Raw genomic sequence first — 16,485 nt, forward strand, 5'->3', positions numbered from 1 at the left:
GAAGACATTGAAATTCGACTGGCCTGAAACCTGGACACAGGACATACAGGACTCAGAACTAGTGATGGGTTCGTCACACGTTCGACTCGAACATCGCTAGTTCATGTGTTTGCCGAACACATGACATACAAGAGTGTTTGGCGTCTGTTCGATGCGCCTTGTGAAGCCCTAATTGGTTAAAGGATTGCACCTGACCACAGGTCAAGTGCAAGACTTTGCCCAATCAGGGCTCAGTACTCTGTAAGAGCCATGATTGGGCCAAGTCACGATGACTTTGCCCAATCATGGCTCACCTGTCAGATGACGTAAAACTGTACAGAGTTGGGCGGAGCTAGCTGTCGCCGCTAGCTCCGCCCAATTGTTTATGTTTTGCCGGCATCTGTCAAAATACTATTCTGCGGGTGTTCCGCCCGTGCGAACGCGACGGCGGTCGTTGTTTTTAAAAATATTATTTATAGTTATTGTTTCATTTCGTTTTCGTTTTGGATAAAAAAAACCCCATACATGTCCCCCCAGGACAGTACCCGGACCCCCATACATGTCCCCCCAGGACAGTACCCGGACCCCCATACATGTCCCCCCAGGACAGTACCCGGATGCCCATACACTTTGTATGGCCAATAACTTGCATATAAGCGTTCTTATAGGGGACAATTGTTTTTGAAAGTTCTACCCCCATAGAGTTGCACTGAGTTTGAGATCAAACTTTTTGGATGTTCTAAAGTTCGAATTCGAACCGAACTCGGACCTGTTCGGCCCATCACTAGTCATAACCCGGACTGCCTGGGTAAGTCCCGGACAGGTGGCAACCTTATGCTGTACAGATGTAAATGTTAGCACACATGTTACATGTGTACAGTGGGCAAGATCCTATGTAAACACGTACACCCGTGTGCATGAGCCCTTAGTCCTGATTTACACCTAAGCATTTTGAAACCAGAGGCAAGCTCCAAAACGCTCAACAACCAAAATACCATGTTTTAATTAATGTCTGTACATATATGAATGCTCAGATGCCTGTGGCTTGACATCTGAAGTACCTGAGCTACTTTGGATGCAGAACGGGGTGTTTAGACCTCAATAGAGGCGCCTGAGAAATGCCTGAATACGGCTAAAAGCAGGGGCGTCCCGAGGCTGGGTGACACCCAGAGTGGAGACCCCGCAGTGACATCATCATGCATGCGTGTGATGTCACCACACCTGTGTGTGATGACATCATCGGGCATGCACGGTCATCTAACTGACGCCTGCCAGCGGCCATTTTGGTGATGGACACCGGCAGAGAGAGGAGGGGACGTTCACCTGGCGGGATGAGGTATACCGCCAGGTCCCCTCCTCTCTCCAGACACTTACGATCCCGTGCGGCCGATCGCATTGCGGCCGGAGGGCGTGGCTACGGTGCCATTCACTTCGTGCCTCCTGCCCCACGAAAAAGTGAGCCGGCTGTAATGCAAAGCAGTGCGTTCTGGCTAGAATCGGGCCGGAACTCACTGCATCTGGTGTGAACGGGCCCTTAGGGTTTACGAATTTTCACACCAAAAACAAAGGAAAATTTACTTCACAACGGGTTAAAAATTTCATAACAATAAATTCGAGAAGAGAAGCATTACTCTGTCTTCTGTTTCACTGAGGAACCCCATGGTGGACCTTGTTTGGTGCCACCAGTACATAGGCAAGAACAGTTGTTACAAAGTGGTTCATTTATGATGGAAAAACAAGAGAATTGGAGGTGTTAGCCACAGCAGCCAATCAGAAGCTAGGCTTCAAATACCCAGAGCAGGTTCCTGGAATACATGGTAATCATAATGATATTTTCTAGTTGTCTTCTGCTGTATACATCGCCCCCGGTGAGTCAATCTGCTTGTCGGTCATTTTCCCAGCTTGAATTTCCTCACAAGTCCACCAAGTCGGCTACACGCTCTGCTCCTTCTCCTCGGCTGGAGGGTTGTCTGTACTGGTCACCTCCTTATGAAAGATCATCGAAGATTCCAGGGTGCAGTTAGAAGGACAGTCAGGAGAGGAGATCAGCTGCTGCAGAAGACATGACAATTTAGCGTAAGCAAGGTGACCTCAGACCATGATAATAAATCACTCTGATTGCTAGTTCCATGGAACAATGAAAGAGGCTATACTTGTATTTAGGAACATGAAACACGAGGTTCAGTTCACAAAGCCAGCATGCCAGGATAGGGATCCTTAATTAACCAATTGCTGCTGCAGCTGTGTTCTTGGTGTCATTTTAAACAGCGGCAATGGCTGTTCAGGTACAAGCGATCCGGCGTCTATACAGCCGCTGCATACTTCGTACTGATCGGCGGAATGTGCGGCTCCTACCACCTTCCGCCGGCTTCCCCGGGCTGCGCTGTCCCCAGTCTGGGCCCGGGTCTGGCACTACGGTTCTCCCGATTGGAGAGAGATCGGCAGGCTTCTAGCCGCTGGTCTCTTCTCCAATCACTGGACCCGGGCGTGATGTGTATCACATCACTTCCGGTGTCACTGGGCACATTCTCTGGCTCAGAAGAGGCTGGGGAAGCAGATCTCTGCTTCCTCAGCTTCTTTGGGGTCTGAAAGATCCCTGTTGTCTCCATAAAGAGGACCTGACACATCATATCTACTGTTACATAGGGGGCTGGTTAGCAATAAAGTTAGTGGGAAAAAAAATTAAAAAATCAAAGTAACATATAAAAAAAAAAAATGCAAAAAAATGTTTAAAGTTCCCCCCCCCCCCCCCCCACGTGCACGCTCATACAAGCGCAAACACAGGTAGGGATGCGCCTAAATGCTAAAACAAGAAAATTGCGCCACGCATGTTACATATCACCGCAAACGTCGGAGGGAGATCAATAATTCTAGGCCCATTAATTTTTCTAGCCAATAATTCAGATTTTATCATCATGTGTGCGCAAATAGTAAGAAATTGCTCCGGGCAGGAAGTGGTTAAAGGAGAACTATGAGGGGAGTGATTTTCACTCATCCTCATAATCTGAGCCGACCTGTGACAATGAAACGGTCACACGTCGGCTCAGTTGATCGGGAAGTGAGCGAACACATACCAGCGCTCGCTCACTTGTCGATCTATCCCTGCAGAGGGCCGTGACTGTCACTCACGGCTCTCTGCAGGGATTCCCCGCTACGATCCTCCAGCACTGACTGGTGGAACTGATGGGGAAGGGGGCGGGTACAGCTGGCTCTGCCTCTAGATAGGCAGAGCCAGCTGTCGCTCACGCAGCTGGGCGGATCCAGACAGAATTGTTGGGATCCGCTCCGGCTGAGGCGTCTCAGTATACCGCGAGCTGTAGCTTCCTATATACTGAGCTTTGGGTGATGGGAGGACGCTAGTTTGTGTCCTCCCGTTACCCTTAGGAGAACTATGGGGGAAAAACACTGACCCCATAGTTCTCCTTTAAGAAAAAAAGAATAGTTTACTTTTGCTGAGAGCCAACTGCTGAAAATAAAGATTCTTATCCCCATGGTAAAGCTTTGTGAATTGAGTCTATAGTGCTAGATCTCCAATTTGGCCCACAATCCTCCTTCTACCTGAGTAAGACAACTCAGCTGCTCATGGGTGGAGCTAAGTGCTTCCCCACCCATCGAAGGCTTTGTCTATTGATTGAGACAAGGACACCCATGGCAATTAGTTGTCAGGACTGCTGGGACTAGTTGTCTTGGAAACGACGACACCAAAACCCATTTACCTGCTTGTTTATAAACTCCGCCAGATCAGTATTTATTCAGTTTTGGAGTTGCAGCACTACATCATGCCATCCAAAACTTTAAAAAGGTAAATAACCCCTATCCTGTAATATACATTATTTTCTATTGTTGCAAGACCCTGCTCATCCTTTCATACGTAGTGATAGAAGGGACCCGCTGAACCAGATGTATTAAAAATGGAAGAAAGTGGCATGGTGTACATGATGCACATATGATGTACACCATGATGTAGGTACACCCTACATGACCATAGGGTAGGTTTTTGTTAACTTACTGGTTTAGAAGCAGTTTGAAGGGTGCTGATGGTGGACGTATCCTGTTTCTTCTGCTTCTTCTGTTTACAAAGTCCACTGAACAATTTGCGGTACTCTTCTCTGACCTAAAAAAATATACCAAATGATTTAATTATAGGAGGTAAGGTAACATGAAGAAATCTACAGTACATTGACTGATACACTAATATGTGGATCTCTCGAGGTCCCCAAACTAACTGGTACTAGTCATGGGTCACCAAACTATGCAATGGGCACAAATATAAACTGTGTTGTTCAATCCCCCCCCCCTCCTATGTCTAACAACCCATCAATCTACCTATCAGTTTCTTGCTGTTGTGTGTATTACAATGTCTGTTTATAGGTCTCCCGCATAGTCCTTGATCCCATTCTACATTCTTATTCCTGCACGCCTCAGTTCCTGGTGTCTACCTCTGCTGTACAGTCGAGGGTTGGCCTCATAATAAGTCCTGTGGACACAAACCACTTTTGACTTCCATTAAAGGTGACATACTGTGCAGGCACAAACAACTCCACACTCGGCCTTGCCAAGCAAGATGTAAAGAACGTGGGAGGCTGCTGCCATTGGAAAAGGTAAATAAGGTTGAGTGGGCAGTTCAGTTTAAGATACACTATATTGCCAAAAGTATTGGGACGCCCCTCCAAATCATTGGATTCAGGTGTTCCGTGACATTTCCTGGCTACTAAATATTCCGTGGTCATCTGTTACTGGGATTATAACAAAGTGGAAGCAACTGGGAACAACAGCAACTCAGCCAGGTAGTGGTAGGCCACGTAAGATGACAGAGCGGGGTCAGCGCATGCTGAAGCGCACAGTGCGCAGAAGTCGCCAACTGTCTGCAGAGACAATAGCTACAGACCTCCAAACTTGGTGTGGCCTTCAGATTGGCACAACAACAGTGCGTAGAGAGCTTCATGGAATGGGTTTCCATGGCCGAGCAGCTGCATCCAAGCCTCACATCACCAAGTGCAATGCAAAGCGTGGGATGCCGCGGTGTAAAGCGCGCTGCCACTGGACTCTAGAGAAGTGGAGACGTGTTCTCTGGAGTGACTCAATCACGCTTCTCTGTCTGCCAATCCGATGGACGTGTCTGTGTTTCGTGGATGCCAGGAGAACGATACTTGTCTGACTGCATTGTGCCAAGTGTAAAGTTTGGTGGAGGGGGGATTATGGGGGAGGGGTTGTTTTTCAGGGGTTGGGCTTGGCCCCTTAGTTCCAGATAGAGTATTTGAAACACAGCGCTAGAGATGAAGTCAACAAAATATGTGTAAATATTCACAGATTGGGTTAAGTGATCAGTGTATATCAATGTATAAATTATGTGTATTTGAAACAGTCATAAAAAGTAAACGAAAAAGATGGTTTGTATCACTGTGTGAACAACATGAGTAAGCAATTAACTAAAGATTAAGTGTAGCCTATGGCTAATAGATATAAATGACATTCAAACGTAAGTGAATAATCGTGATAAACTTAGATGACAAAGAATAAATAGTAAAATTGAATAATAATAAATAGATAAAATCAGCTTCGATTAAGATTAAGTAATAGTAGATGATAGTAGATGGATGAAATCAGCTTCGATTAATGAATATAATACGGCATTACAACTTCATTGAAAATATATAACACAGTATCAGAAAAAACGTCTCAAAAAGATTACAGTGAATAATCTGTGACAGTTTTTTCAAAAAAGCTGAAAAAAAAGTCTAATAATCAAAAAAAAAATTTCAGCTTAGGTTTTGTTGATATAAATAAAATAACAAAGAAAAGGAAAAAAATACCTGTTGATTGAGCAGACAGTGTACAAGGAAGATGTACAGTCCCTGGAGGCTGTTACAGATGGTGAAGAGGTAAGAAATGACCAGGGATTGAGGTCCAAACTGGAAGTAGCCAATACCCCAGGTACAGCCAAGGATGAAGAGCTGGGCCACAGCTTTGAAGGTCAGTAACCTGAGGAGAGGAGCAATAGTTAGGTGTGACATGAATGTGAGTGATCAGAGTTCTACAGAGTCTAGAGCTGGCTTGCATGAAGCAACCAGGAAGACGGCTTTTAACGTTTTTCTTATAACTGTGACATGAAAGTACATTGGTTGGTTGCATGAATATTCAGCCCCTGAGTCAAAACCTTGACCAGTAGAACCACTTTTGGCTACAAATACAAGTGTGATTTTTTTGGGGGGGATAAATCTCCACCACCCTTACAAATCTGGACCCCACAATATGATCCATTCTTCTCATTCTGTTGGCAGATAGCAATTTTCAAGTCTCCGATGGGTCGATGTTAGGGCTTTGGCCAGTTTATGACATTCAGGTTCTTGGTTTTTTGCCTATATCTATGGCTAGCAAGCAGTAGATATAGGCAAAAAGTAAAAAAAAAACCGCTTTAACAGCGGTTTAAACTTACCCCGTTATCGCCGCGCGCTCCCGCCCGAGAATCCGAAACTGCTCGGGCGGCTGCAAAGCATCTTGGGGCGGGCACAGTTTGGATTTTCGGCCGGGAGACGAGGAGAGATGCAAGGTAAGTCTATGGACGCATGCATCCGCATGCAGACACCGCGGGATCGGAAGTGCCTGCAGGGACAGAGGAGTCAGTGCTGGATTGGAGAGCCGCCGCACCGCTGGAGGGACAGATGAAAACATCAGGAAAGAAGAAGATCAGATTAAGAGACATTATTTAAGGTAAGTGCTAACTTTAATGTCACTTTAAGGTCATTGGGCAGTTGACAGATGAACCTCTGCCCCAGTCTCAGTTCTCTTTCATAATGAAACAGGTTTCCCAAAAACCTGCTATAATGGACTTTCATTTTGCCCTCAGTTCTGGCCAGATTCCCAGTTCTGCCAATTAATATGGTATGTACAACAATAGAGGGCCTGCAAGGATTGCGAAAGACCTAAGACCACCAGGAAAACACTGAGAAAGGTCATTGTGCAATGCAAACGGTGGGTGTGGCCAAATCACATCTACAAGTGGGAGTGACTTAAAAAATGAAAGTCTTCTACTACCTATGCATTTCTGCATGTAGAATATACATATAGAAATAAAAAAACAGTTAGTGCACAGGTCAGGGGTATGTAATGGACACCATAACGTATACAGGGTAGGAGTCAGGACTATGTAGCGCATAGAGTACAGGAGTCAGGAGTGTGTAATATACAACATTGTGCATAGAGTGCAGCAGTGAGGACTATACAGTGTATAGGGTGTGGCTGTCAAGACTATATAATACACAACACACTGTATACATTGCAGAAGTCAAAGTGTAGGGGTCAAGACTAGGTAATGCACAGCGCAGATTGCAGCTTGCAGATTGCAGTTGCCAGCAGTAAGTGCCCCTTTATTATTTATTTATGCAGCACTTTACATAGTTGCACATTCACAACAGCCCCTGCCCTCAAAGTACTTACAATCTAAGGTCACTATCTCACATGTATACATACGTACGGGGCCAATTTAGACAGGAGCCAATTAACCTTCCAACAAGGAAGGCCCGAAGAGAAAATAAATAAGTGGAGGGCATACATGACTAGGTGTATAGGGGAGACACGTTACAAAATGGTTACCGGGGGTTCGGTATTTGGACAAGGTCACTCACCTAATTGGACAGGTCAAAAGGTTAGGTGGAGCTTGAACGGTGGTCTGAGTAGGAGGGTCTTCTCTTCAGCAGTTGGAGATTGTCTGACGAGGAGTGAACTTCCCTCCCGCCCGCTCAATTCTTGTGGTTAGGCTCTGTGTAGTTATGCGGTTGGGGCTCTTTGGAGGCCATCTAATAATTTTTGGAGTGTGGTCTGTTTATTTCTTACAGGGACGGGTGGTGGGTGGTCTTGGCGGCTCGTATTAGGGGAAAGAATGGGGACATCTATGCTACCTCAGTCATGCCTTTGGAGTGTTGGAGGAAACTGGAGTACCCAGGGGAAACCCAGGCAGGCACAGTGAGAACATGCAAACTCCTTGTAGATAGTGTCCTGACCAGAATTGACTCTTATGTTTGTTGTCAGTGGTGAGGGCACCCCCAAAGTACTAGTGGTCAGTGGAGAATGCCCCTTAAAATATAAGTGGTCAGTGGAGTGTGCCTGTGTAAACGTTGGCTTTCAGTGTGTTTGTGCACTGTTGGCATTTAATGGTCTGGGCACCCGTTGGTGGTCAGTAGTCAGAGCCCCTATTAATGGTCTGTGCCCCTATTGGTGATCAGTGGTCTTTGCACCCCTTCCATGGTGGCTAGTGGGAGCAATGTTCTCCCAGCTCCTGGGTGTTTGCAAATACGCAGGCAACACATGGTTGAACATCCCTCTACCCAGCACTACTAAAATACAACCGAGCAATGCACTCAAACATTCATATTGACTTTCTTTGACATAGATGTTATTGGATTTGTGGTATCCAGCAGAAAAGCCCCAGTACAGGGAGGCAGATCTGGGGAGTGTGCCACAGGTGTCTGAATCCAGCAAACCCCATGCACAACATAATGCCGCCACCACCACCTTACTCCACAGTGGGAATGATGTTCACAGGATGATAGACATGTGCGATTCGTTTTGTTACGAATCAGAATTCGTACGAATTTTCCTGAAATTCGTAAATTCGGAAGCATCCGAAATCCGAATTGCAGTTTCCGAATTATATCCGAAATACGAAATTCCATTAACGAATTTCGGATCCGAATTTCTTTGAAACAGGAACTAATATTACCCCTGTAAATGAGGTTGAACAACATGACAAGATTTTTTTTTTTAATCCGAAATAAGGATCCACTGCTGCTGAGGGTTGGATTACAAAATACAGGTAGGAAATACGAAATTCCGTTGACGAAATTTCGTTCCATTACGAACATTCGTTATGATGAAGTTAAAAAGCAAAGTACATTTATATTGGAGTTGATGGTAGTTTTTTTTTAATCCGAAATCCGAAATTCGGATCCGAAATACGTATTTCGGATAAAAACGGAATTTCGTATTTCGGATAAAAAAAACAACTACCATCGACTCCAATATTAACAAAGGTATTTTTGCTTTTTGACTTCATCATAACGAATGTTCGTAAAGTTACGAAAATGTGCCGAAACTAACGAAAATTCGTATTTCGTACGAATCCGAATTGAGTTTCGGACACGAATTACGAAATAACGGATATTCTGAAACGAAACGGAACAAATTTTTTGACGGCGCACAAGTCTACAGGATGATGAGCAGTAACAGACTTTTACCAAACAGTGTATTTCACCAAAGCCAAAAATGAGTTTTATTCTCAGCAGACCAGAGAATGTTATTGCATATTTACTGCGTCTCCCACATAATTTTGGGCACATTCTAAAAAGCAAGATTCAACATTTTCAGTTATAGCTTTTTATGATCTTTTTCACAGAGCACTATAGAGTTAAAAAAAAAAAGACTACAGCAGAAGCTGTTTGTTTTCTGACTCTCTTTTGTCTTTGACTGAAACTCTGCACAGTACCCTGTACAGGCCAGTGGATGGCGGTGTGAGAGGGGAGAGGAGTCACTGCTCTGAGTCAGCTAGTTACATATGAAAATTTGAGCTTGAGCTAGTGAGTTCTGCAACCACCAGGCTGATTTTAGAAGACGCTAAGGATAACACGGGGTTAAATGTTATTATTTCAGTCCTGACGATAATGAAGATATATACAAAACCACTATTTATTGACTTTAATGAAAATGCATTAGACAAGGGTGTCAGGGAACCAGGGGTCTCACCTCTCCTCTGGGCCGCCAGATACGGTGTAGGGCACGGGGGCTCCTTCGGCTTGGCAGGACTCCTGGCACCAAGGTTGCTGCGCGAAATGTGCGGCAGACAGGCTGCACATGCGTGCACTGAACATTAGTGTGGTCAGGTGTGGGCCTTGCTGGGGGTGGTTCCGTCCTTTGCCTCATGCCATTGGCTCCCGGACGGAGAAGCCTCCTGGTTGTCTCTGCGACCAGGGGGTGGTCCTAGGTCGTGGTCCTGGGTCCCACTGGGTATAAATTCCAGTCAGAGCCCTGGCTTGTTGCTGAGTTATTCTACCTCTATGGTGCGATCACCTAGCATCTTGTGTTGGATACTGCTGCCTTTCCCTGACCCCTCATCTGAATTCCTGGTTACTGACCCCTTGGCCTGCCTTCCGCTCTTGAACCTAGCCATCTGCCTTGACCCGGACCGGACTTTGACTACGCCTTTTGGATTGCCCTCTTGTACCTCGTTTTCTGGTCTGTTTGCCCGTTTCCTGCCAGTGGGTTCCCCTCCATGCCTCAAGCCGGCGATACCCCGTGACAAAGGGGTATAGCCAAGAACTCAGACTAACCTCATGCTGGACATAAGTAGTGAATAGTGAATAATGATTTGCCACCAACCACAAACTGAACTCTGATTTGGATGGCCTGAGCCTCAAAATGCAGAACAAATTATTCAAAAAATGAATGTAATGCTTACCGAGTATTTTTCAGGGTGGACACATTGGCATTGAGAGTTGCCATCCTCTTCTTCAGGAGCCAAAAAGTGAGCACCAACAGAATCGTGTTCATCTATTAAAAGGTAAAATAATAATAAAAAAGTAAAGTTGTGAAAGAAACTAAAAGCACAAGAGCTTGCACTCAAATCAATATTCTTTACTGAGGCTTGCAATTCATGTTGGAGTCCAGCAACAGTACAATGTACAGAGTGGCAATGTATACATTTTCTGCAATCAATGACACAAAGGCAGGTGGTGGTCGTTCTCCATGCTGGATCCTGGCACCCAACCTAAGTTTAAAGGAGAACTATGAGATGAGTGATTTCCACTCACCTCATAGTTCTAGCCGACCTGTGACAATGAGACTGTCACAGGTCGGCTAAGTAGATCGGGAGGTGAGCGAACACATACCGGGTTTGCTCACCTCTCGATCCTGTCACGGCTCTCTGCCGTGACAGGGGGAGGGGCTGGATTCCCCTCTCCCCGCTCTGATCTGCCAGCGCTGACTGGCGGAACGGACGGGGAGGGGGCGGGTACAGCTGGCTCTGCCTCTAGATAGGCAGAGCCAGCTGTCACTCACGCAGCTGGGCGGATCCCGTCATCTAAGTCGGGATTCGCTCCGGCTGCGGCGTCTCAGTATACTGAGCTTAGGGTAACGGGAGGACGCTAGTTTGTGTCCTCCCGTTACCCTAAGGAGAACTATGGGGGAAAACACTGACCTCATAGTTCTCCTTTAATATTCAGTTTCATTCAACCTTCAAGAAGACTTCAATGGAGGGGTTTTTGTGTCATTGCTCTCAGCTCTAATCTGAATATCACCAATGTCAAGCTGATGATAATAAATCTGATGTACTGCTTGGACATGCCTTCAAATCATTGAACATGAACAGGACAATATTGCATGATCTGGGGAATGCATTGCTTTAATTTATGGGAGGCAGAACTAAGCAATGAAAGGCAGAGCTCAGAACTGGGGAAATCACATCTATAATGATGTCTGTGGAGGCACAAACACAAGTGTGTATTGCAGTAACCGATAAATAAGCACAGCACCTCATGTACATGGGAGACATGGTCCTGGGGTTGAGGAATACCCAGTATACCTCGATCAGTCATTACATTATGACCACTGAGAGGTGAAGTGAATAACATTGATTATCTCATGACAATGGTACCTGGAAGCAGAAACAAAGGAGCAAGTGTAAGGATTTAAGGGACTTTGACAAGGGCCACATTGTGATGTGTAGACGACTGGGTCAGAGCAACTCCAAAACTGCAGCTCTTGTGGGATGTTCTCGGTCTGCAGTGGTCAGGACCGACCAAAAGTGGCCCAAGGAAGGAAAACCGGTGCAACATGGTCATGGTCATGGCCAAGGCTCATACATGCACGTAGGGAGTGAAGGCTGGCCCGTGTAGTTCAATCCGATAGAAGAGGTACTGTAGCTCAAATTGCTGAAAAAGTTAATGCCGGGTCCAATAGGATGGTGTCTGAACACAGAGCAACAGCAACTGGTTTCCCAGTACACTCACCAGCCAGCCTGCAAAAGAAACCTGTCTAACTGCTAAGAGGTTTTAGTTGCACATTGAATGGCAAACACACTCATCAATTCATAACCAGCTTCAAAGCCTCCATTTTGGAGCATATATTATTATTATACAGGATTTATATAGCGCCAACAGTTTGCGCAGTGCTTTACAATATAAGGAAGACATTAGAATTACAATACAATTCAAGACAAGATGGTAAGGAGGGCCCTGCCCCTGAAGGCTTACAATCTAAAAAAGAGGGGCCAGTGATACATGAGGAGGGAGCTGTGTGAGGATTCATTATTTGAGAAATTGATATTTCAGTGGTTAGGTTGAGGTCTGATAAGCTTCCCTGAAGAGATGAGTCTTAAGGGAATGCCTAAAGGTAGTCAGAGTAGGAGATAGACGGACAGGTTGGGGTAAAGAGTTCCACAGAATGGGGGAGACTCTAGTGAAGTCCTGGAGGCGAGCATGCCATATATAGCAGAGGATGAATTAGGTTCAGGTTCGCCTTGCTTTGAAGCTGGTTATGAATTGATGAGTGTCTTTGCCATTCATTTTGCTTGTTGAACACACAGAGCATTGCAGTTTGTTGCATATGGTACAATGTAGCTATGGACCTGACAGGGTGCCCATGTTGACCCGTGTCCACAGCCAAAAGCACATACAATGGGCATGTGAGCTTTAGAACTGGGCCACGGAGCAATGGTAGAAGGTGGCCTGGTCTGATGAATAACGTTTTCTTTTACATCATGTGGATGGCTGGGTGCGTGTGTGTCACTTACCTGGGGAAGAGATGACACCAGGACGCAGTATGGGAAGAAGACAAGCCGGCGGAGACAGTGTGATGCTTTGGGCAATGTTCTGCTGGGAAACCTCGGGTCCTGACATACATGTAGATGTTACTTTGACACGTACCACCGACCTAAACATTGTTGCTGACCAAGTCCACCCCCTTCATGGAAACTGTACTCCCTGATGGCAGTGGCCTCTTTCAGCAGGATAATGCTCCCGGCCACACTGCAAAAATGGTTGAAGAATGGTTTGAGGAACACAACAATGAGTTTGAGGTGTTGACTTGGCCTCCAAATTCTCCAGATCTCAATCCAATTGATCATCTGCGGGATGTGCTGGAAAAACAAGTCCAATCCATGGAGACTCCACCTCGCAACTTTCAGGACTTAAAGGATCTGCTACTGGCGGCTTGGTACCAGATACCACAGCACACCTTCAGAGGTCTAGTGGAGTCCACACCTGGACGGGTCCGGAAAATGGGACCTACTCAATATTAGGCGGATGGTCATAATGTTATGGCTGATCGGTGTAGGATTCCTTTCTGACCCTACCTTCTACATACCTTGCTAGTGGGCTTTTAAAAGCAATGCTTTGACACAGTTGAAGCTTGTAATGTTTACAATATGGATAGTTTAGGGTAAGACAGCAGCACAGGAGTGCAAAGAATAGCATGTGAAGGACAATCAAACATCTGATGTATGTCTTCAAATGCTTTGGAATGTGTAGCTATTGGGGTTGCGCTGACTTCCATCATGCAATCAAGTAAACAAGGAAATTAAGTTCTATTTCCTTATGCATCATTGCTTTTTTTTTTTGCAAATAGAATTTCCCCCACATTCACTGAGGTAAGGGAAAGCTCCTCTGCAACGTGGATACTCCCTTGCAATAGGAACAAACTATTTGCCTTTATAAATCAACCCCTTTGTGTCTGTGGGATCAACTCCGGACACATTTACCTACTATGACGATGTATGAAGTATCTGCGGTACTTACTGTGATAAATGCACAGACTGGAACAAGGAAGCTCCAAACAATATCATGTCTGAGCCAGCAACTGCATGAAAGGACAAAACACATACTCAGTACTATGATAACACAAAAGGACAAAACACAACACAAAGCAGAACTTACTCTATAAATGTAGCCGTGCCAGCAGCACTCTAATGAGCTTAAATGGCAAACATAACAAGCTACGTTATAGTACTCATATTAATTACTTCATATACACTGAGTGGCCGGATTATTATATACACCGAGTGGCCGGATTATTATGACCACCTGACGTTTGTAGGCAGATTAGCTATAATTTGGCGCTGAAGTTGCAAGAGGGCCAGACCATTATAAATAGGGAAGCAGGTTGGTTACCACGACAGTAGAAGTGATTTGTTTCTGAAGATACGGGGAAACAATGCGATTTAACAGCCTTTGAACGCAGGATGATTGTCGGCGCTCAGAGCCATGGAGCGAGTATCAGCAAAACAGCAGAATTCGTTAAATGTTCAAGAGGGGCTCATTGTTAAAGTGTTTAAAGACCGGACTGTCAGCCGAAAATCTGGGTCTGAGCGTGCGAATTGTGGCCGTCAGCGACTAGTTAATGTTAGGGCAGAACGGGGGAGGGGCAAGACTGGTACAAGACAACAGAAGGGCAACAGCGCCGTGTCAGATTCCTCGCATCACCTTTCAACATGTCGTGGAGTCACGAGGCGGCCCAACGAAGTACTGATGGGGGGGTCATAATAATCTGGCCACTCAGTGTATAAACATGCAACAGTTTCCTAAACCTCAGAGGATCAGTGATAACAGATAAAGGGAAATATTTATTGCATATTCAGAGGGATAGGTGCAGCATTTTTAATCCAGATTCTCTCTGTGTATTATGGGGCATTCGCTGGACAAATCTTGTTAGATCGAATCATGCCACTGTGGATCTTGATAATACAGTAACAGCTATTTTTCTTATTTGGGTGAATCTTTTTGGAAATCTTTTGGGTGAAGCTGCACTGCTAAACCAGAACATATGTACGTCCATTGCCGTAATGTGCAGTTTGGCTATTTGTGTATATCACCAGGTTAGCTAAGCTGAGCTATGAATCCTTTCTCAGGTAAAACAGTAAAAATATATGTATTCCAACCGTTCATTTAGCCTGAAGCTCCTCTTTAGAATGATTGAGGATCCCAAAGAGGAGATATCCTCATTAAAGTGACATTAAACCCTCAGATTTTTTAACATAAACCAATACTGTAATGTGCGCCTTACTGTAATCCATGGTTGTTTCCCTTCTCTTTGCTGCTCTTCCTTTTAAATCCTCATGTCTTCTCATGCTGGGGGAGAACTTCCCTTTGCAGCTCAGGGCCTCTTCCTGTAGTGCTGGCTCAGGTTGTGAACCTTCACACAGACACCATGTATCCATTCCAGAGACAAGGCAGTCTGCTGCAAAACAGAAGTTCTGCCCAGCATGAGAAGAGATACAGATTTAAAAGGAAGAGCAGGTGGCTTGACGCGGACACGAGATGGACGCACATTGAAAGAGCTCCAGAGCTGACGGGAGAAATTTGCACGGATAATTAGCTGAGATGGGGAAAATTGGTCGCCAGCTTCCTTTTGAGCGTGACACAGGCTCCCAGGGCTACAACTCGATCCCAAGAATGTTCCGGGCCCAACACCCTGACCCGCGGAACACCAACTCTATGCCTGAACATGAGGCGTCGGAGCAGGAAGGCCGCCATCCCTCGTCAGCGGATGATGTACCCTCTTACATTAACAAACTGCCACAACGAGCGGACCTCAAATCTGTGGTGAGTGAGATCAAGCATGCTCTCTCGGATGCGGTTGCGGATCTGAGGACGGACATAAAATCGATCGCAGATCGCCTATCAGTGGTTGAGCAAGATGGCGCCCAGCGGGATGACAAAATTACAGTCAACAGGCGTGCGATCTCCTCGCATACCACTCATCTCATTACCATGCAGAGACATATGGAGGAACTGGACAATCGGGGGCGACGCCGCAACATCAGATATAAACTCTTCCAAGATCTTTCAGGTATTACCCTGCAAAACCGCAGAGCACTTAGACCGCTCTTGACGGAGCTACGCCGGCTCAACGTTCCATATCGCTGGAAATTTCCCTTCGGTCTAATGGCCTCCAGAGCGGGCTGCACGGCCGTGCTTCCTTCTGTGATCAGATCAACTTACCTCACCTACACCTCCCGGAATGGTATGCTGAATTCCTCCCGCCAGATGGATGGTATGAACCTGACCCAGAGGTTGCTCCAGCTCCATCGCTCTTCAGCCCGGCAAACGGTAGGCAGAGAGGCAGAGGCCTTGGTGGCCGTCGGGTCACTACCCCTCCTCCACGACGATTCGACACCCCACGCGCACGTCGCAGCCTAGCAACAGGTGCACCGGAGGGCTGAAGATCTGCCTGGTATTATTATACCCCGGCCGCCCTCCACATGGCTCCACTTGGGGTAGTTTGCAGTGTTATGCCCTGTGGCGAGTCTTTGTTGGATCCGGCGAAAGCGGAGGTCTCCTGCCCGTTGGCAGTTTCCAGAGCACGGTTCGTTCTATAGGTTAGACTTTGCTTTAGAACGTTTTCTATACTGATATGCAAACACCCGTTACCAGAACTTGGACTGTATCTTTGCTCCTTACTGACTTTCCTGACACGATATCAGGTGGCGCCTACACTCTTGGCCCATGCGAATATAGCCAT

The 16,485-nt window shown here is 46.0% G+C and overlaps 1 protein-coding gene across 1 annotated transcript in view; it reads right to left on the reverse strand.

The window, feature by feature from the left end:
* Positions 1–1,911: 1,911 nt before the first annotated feature.
* LOC108802355 (adhesion G protein-coupled receptor E3-like) overlaps positions 1,912–16,485 on the reverse strand; it is a 33,989-nt gene continuing 19,415 nt past the window's right edge. The window contains exons 7-11 of the mRNA XM_018574220.1: positions 13,764–13,824; positions 10,430–10,521; positions 5,793–5,961; positions 3,989–4,093; positions 1,912–2,031 (exon numbers count right to left, since the gene is read on the reverse strand). Coding sequence (XP_018429722.1) covers positions 1,912–2,031; positions 3,989–4,093; positions 5,793–5,961; positions 10,430–10,521; positions 13,764–13,824 — 547 coding nt within the window. The remainder of the gene's footprint in view (positions 2,032–3,988; positions 4,094–5,792; positions 5,962–10,429; positions 10,522–13,763; positions 13,825–16,485) is intronic.

This window comes from Nanorana parkeri, unplaced genomic scaffold, assembly GCF_000935625.1.
Source record: "Nanorana parkeri isolate BGI_ZX_2015 unplaced genomic scaffold, ASM93562v1 scaffold2822, whole genome shotgun sequence".
Taxonomy (NCBI): Eukaryota; Metazoa; Chordata; class Amphibia; order Anura; family Dicroglossidae; genus Nanorana; species Nanorana parkeri.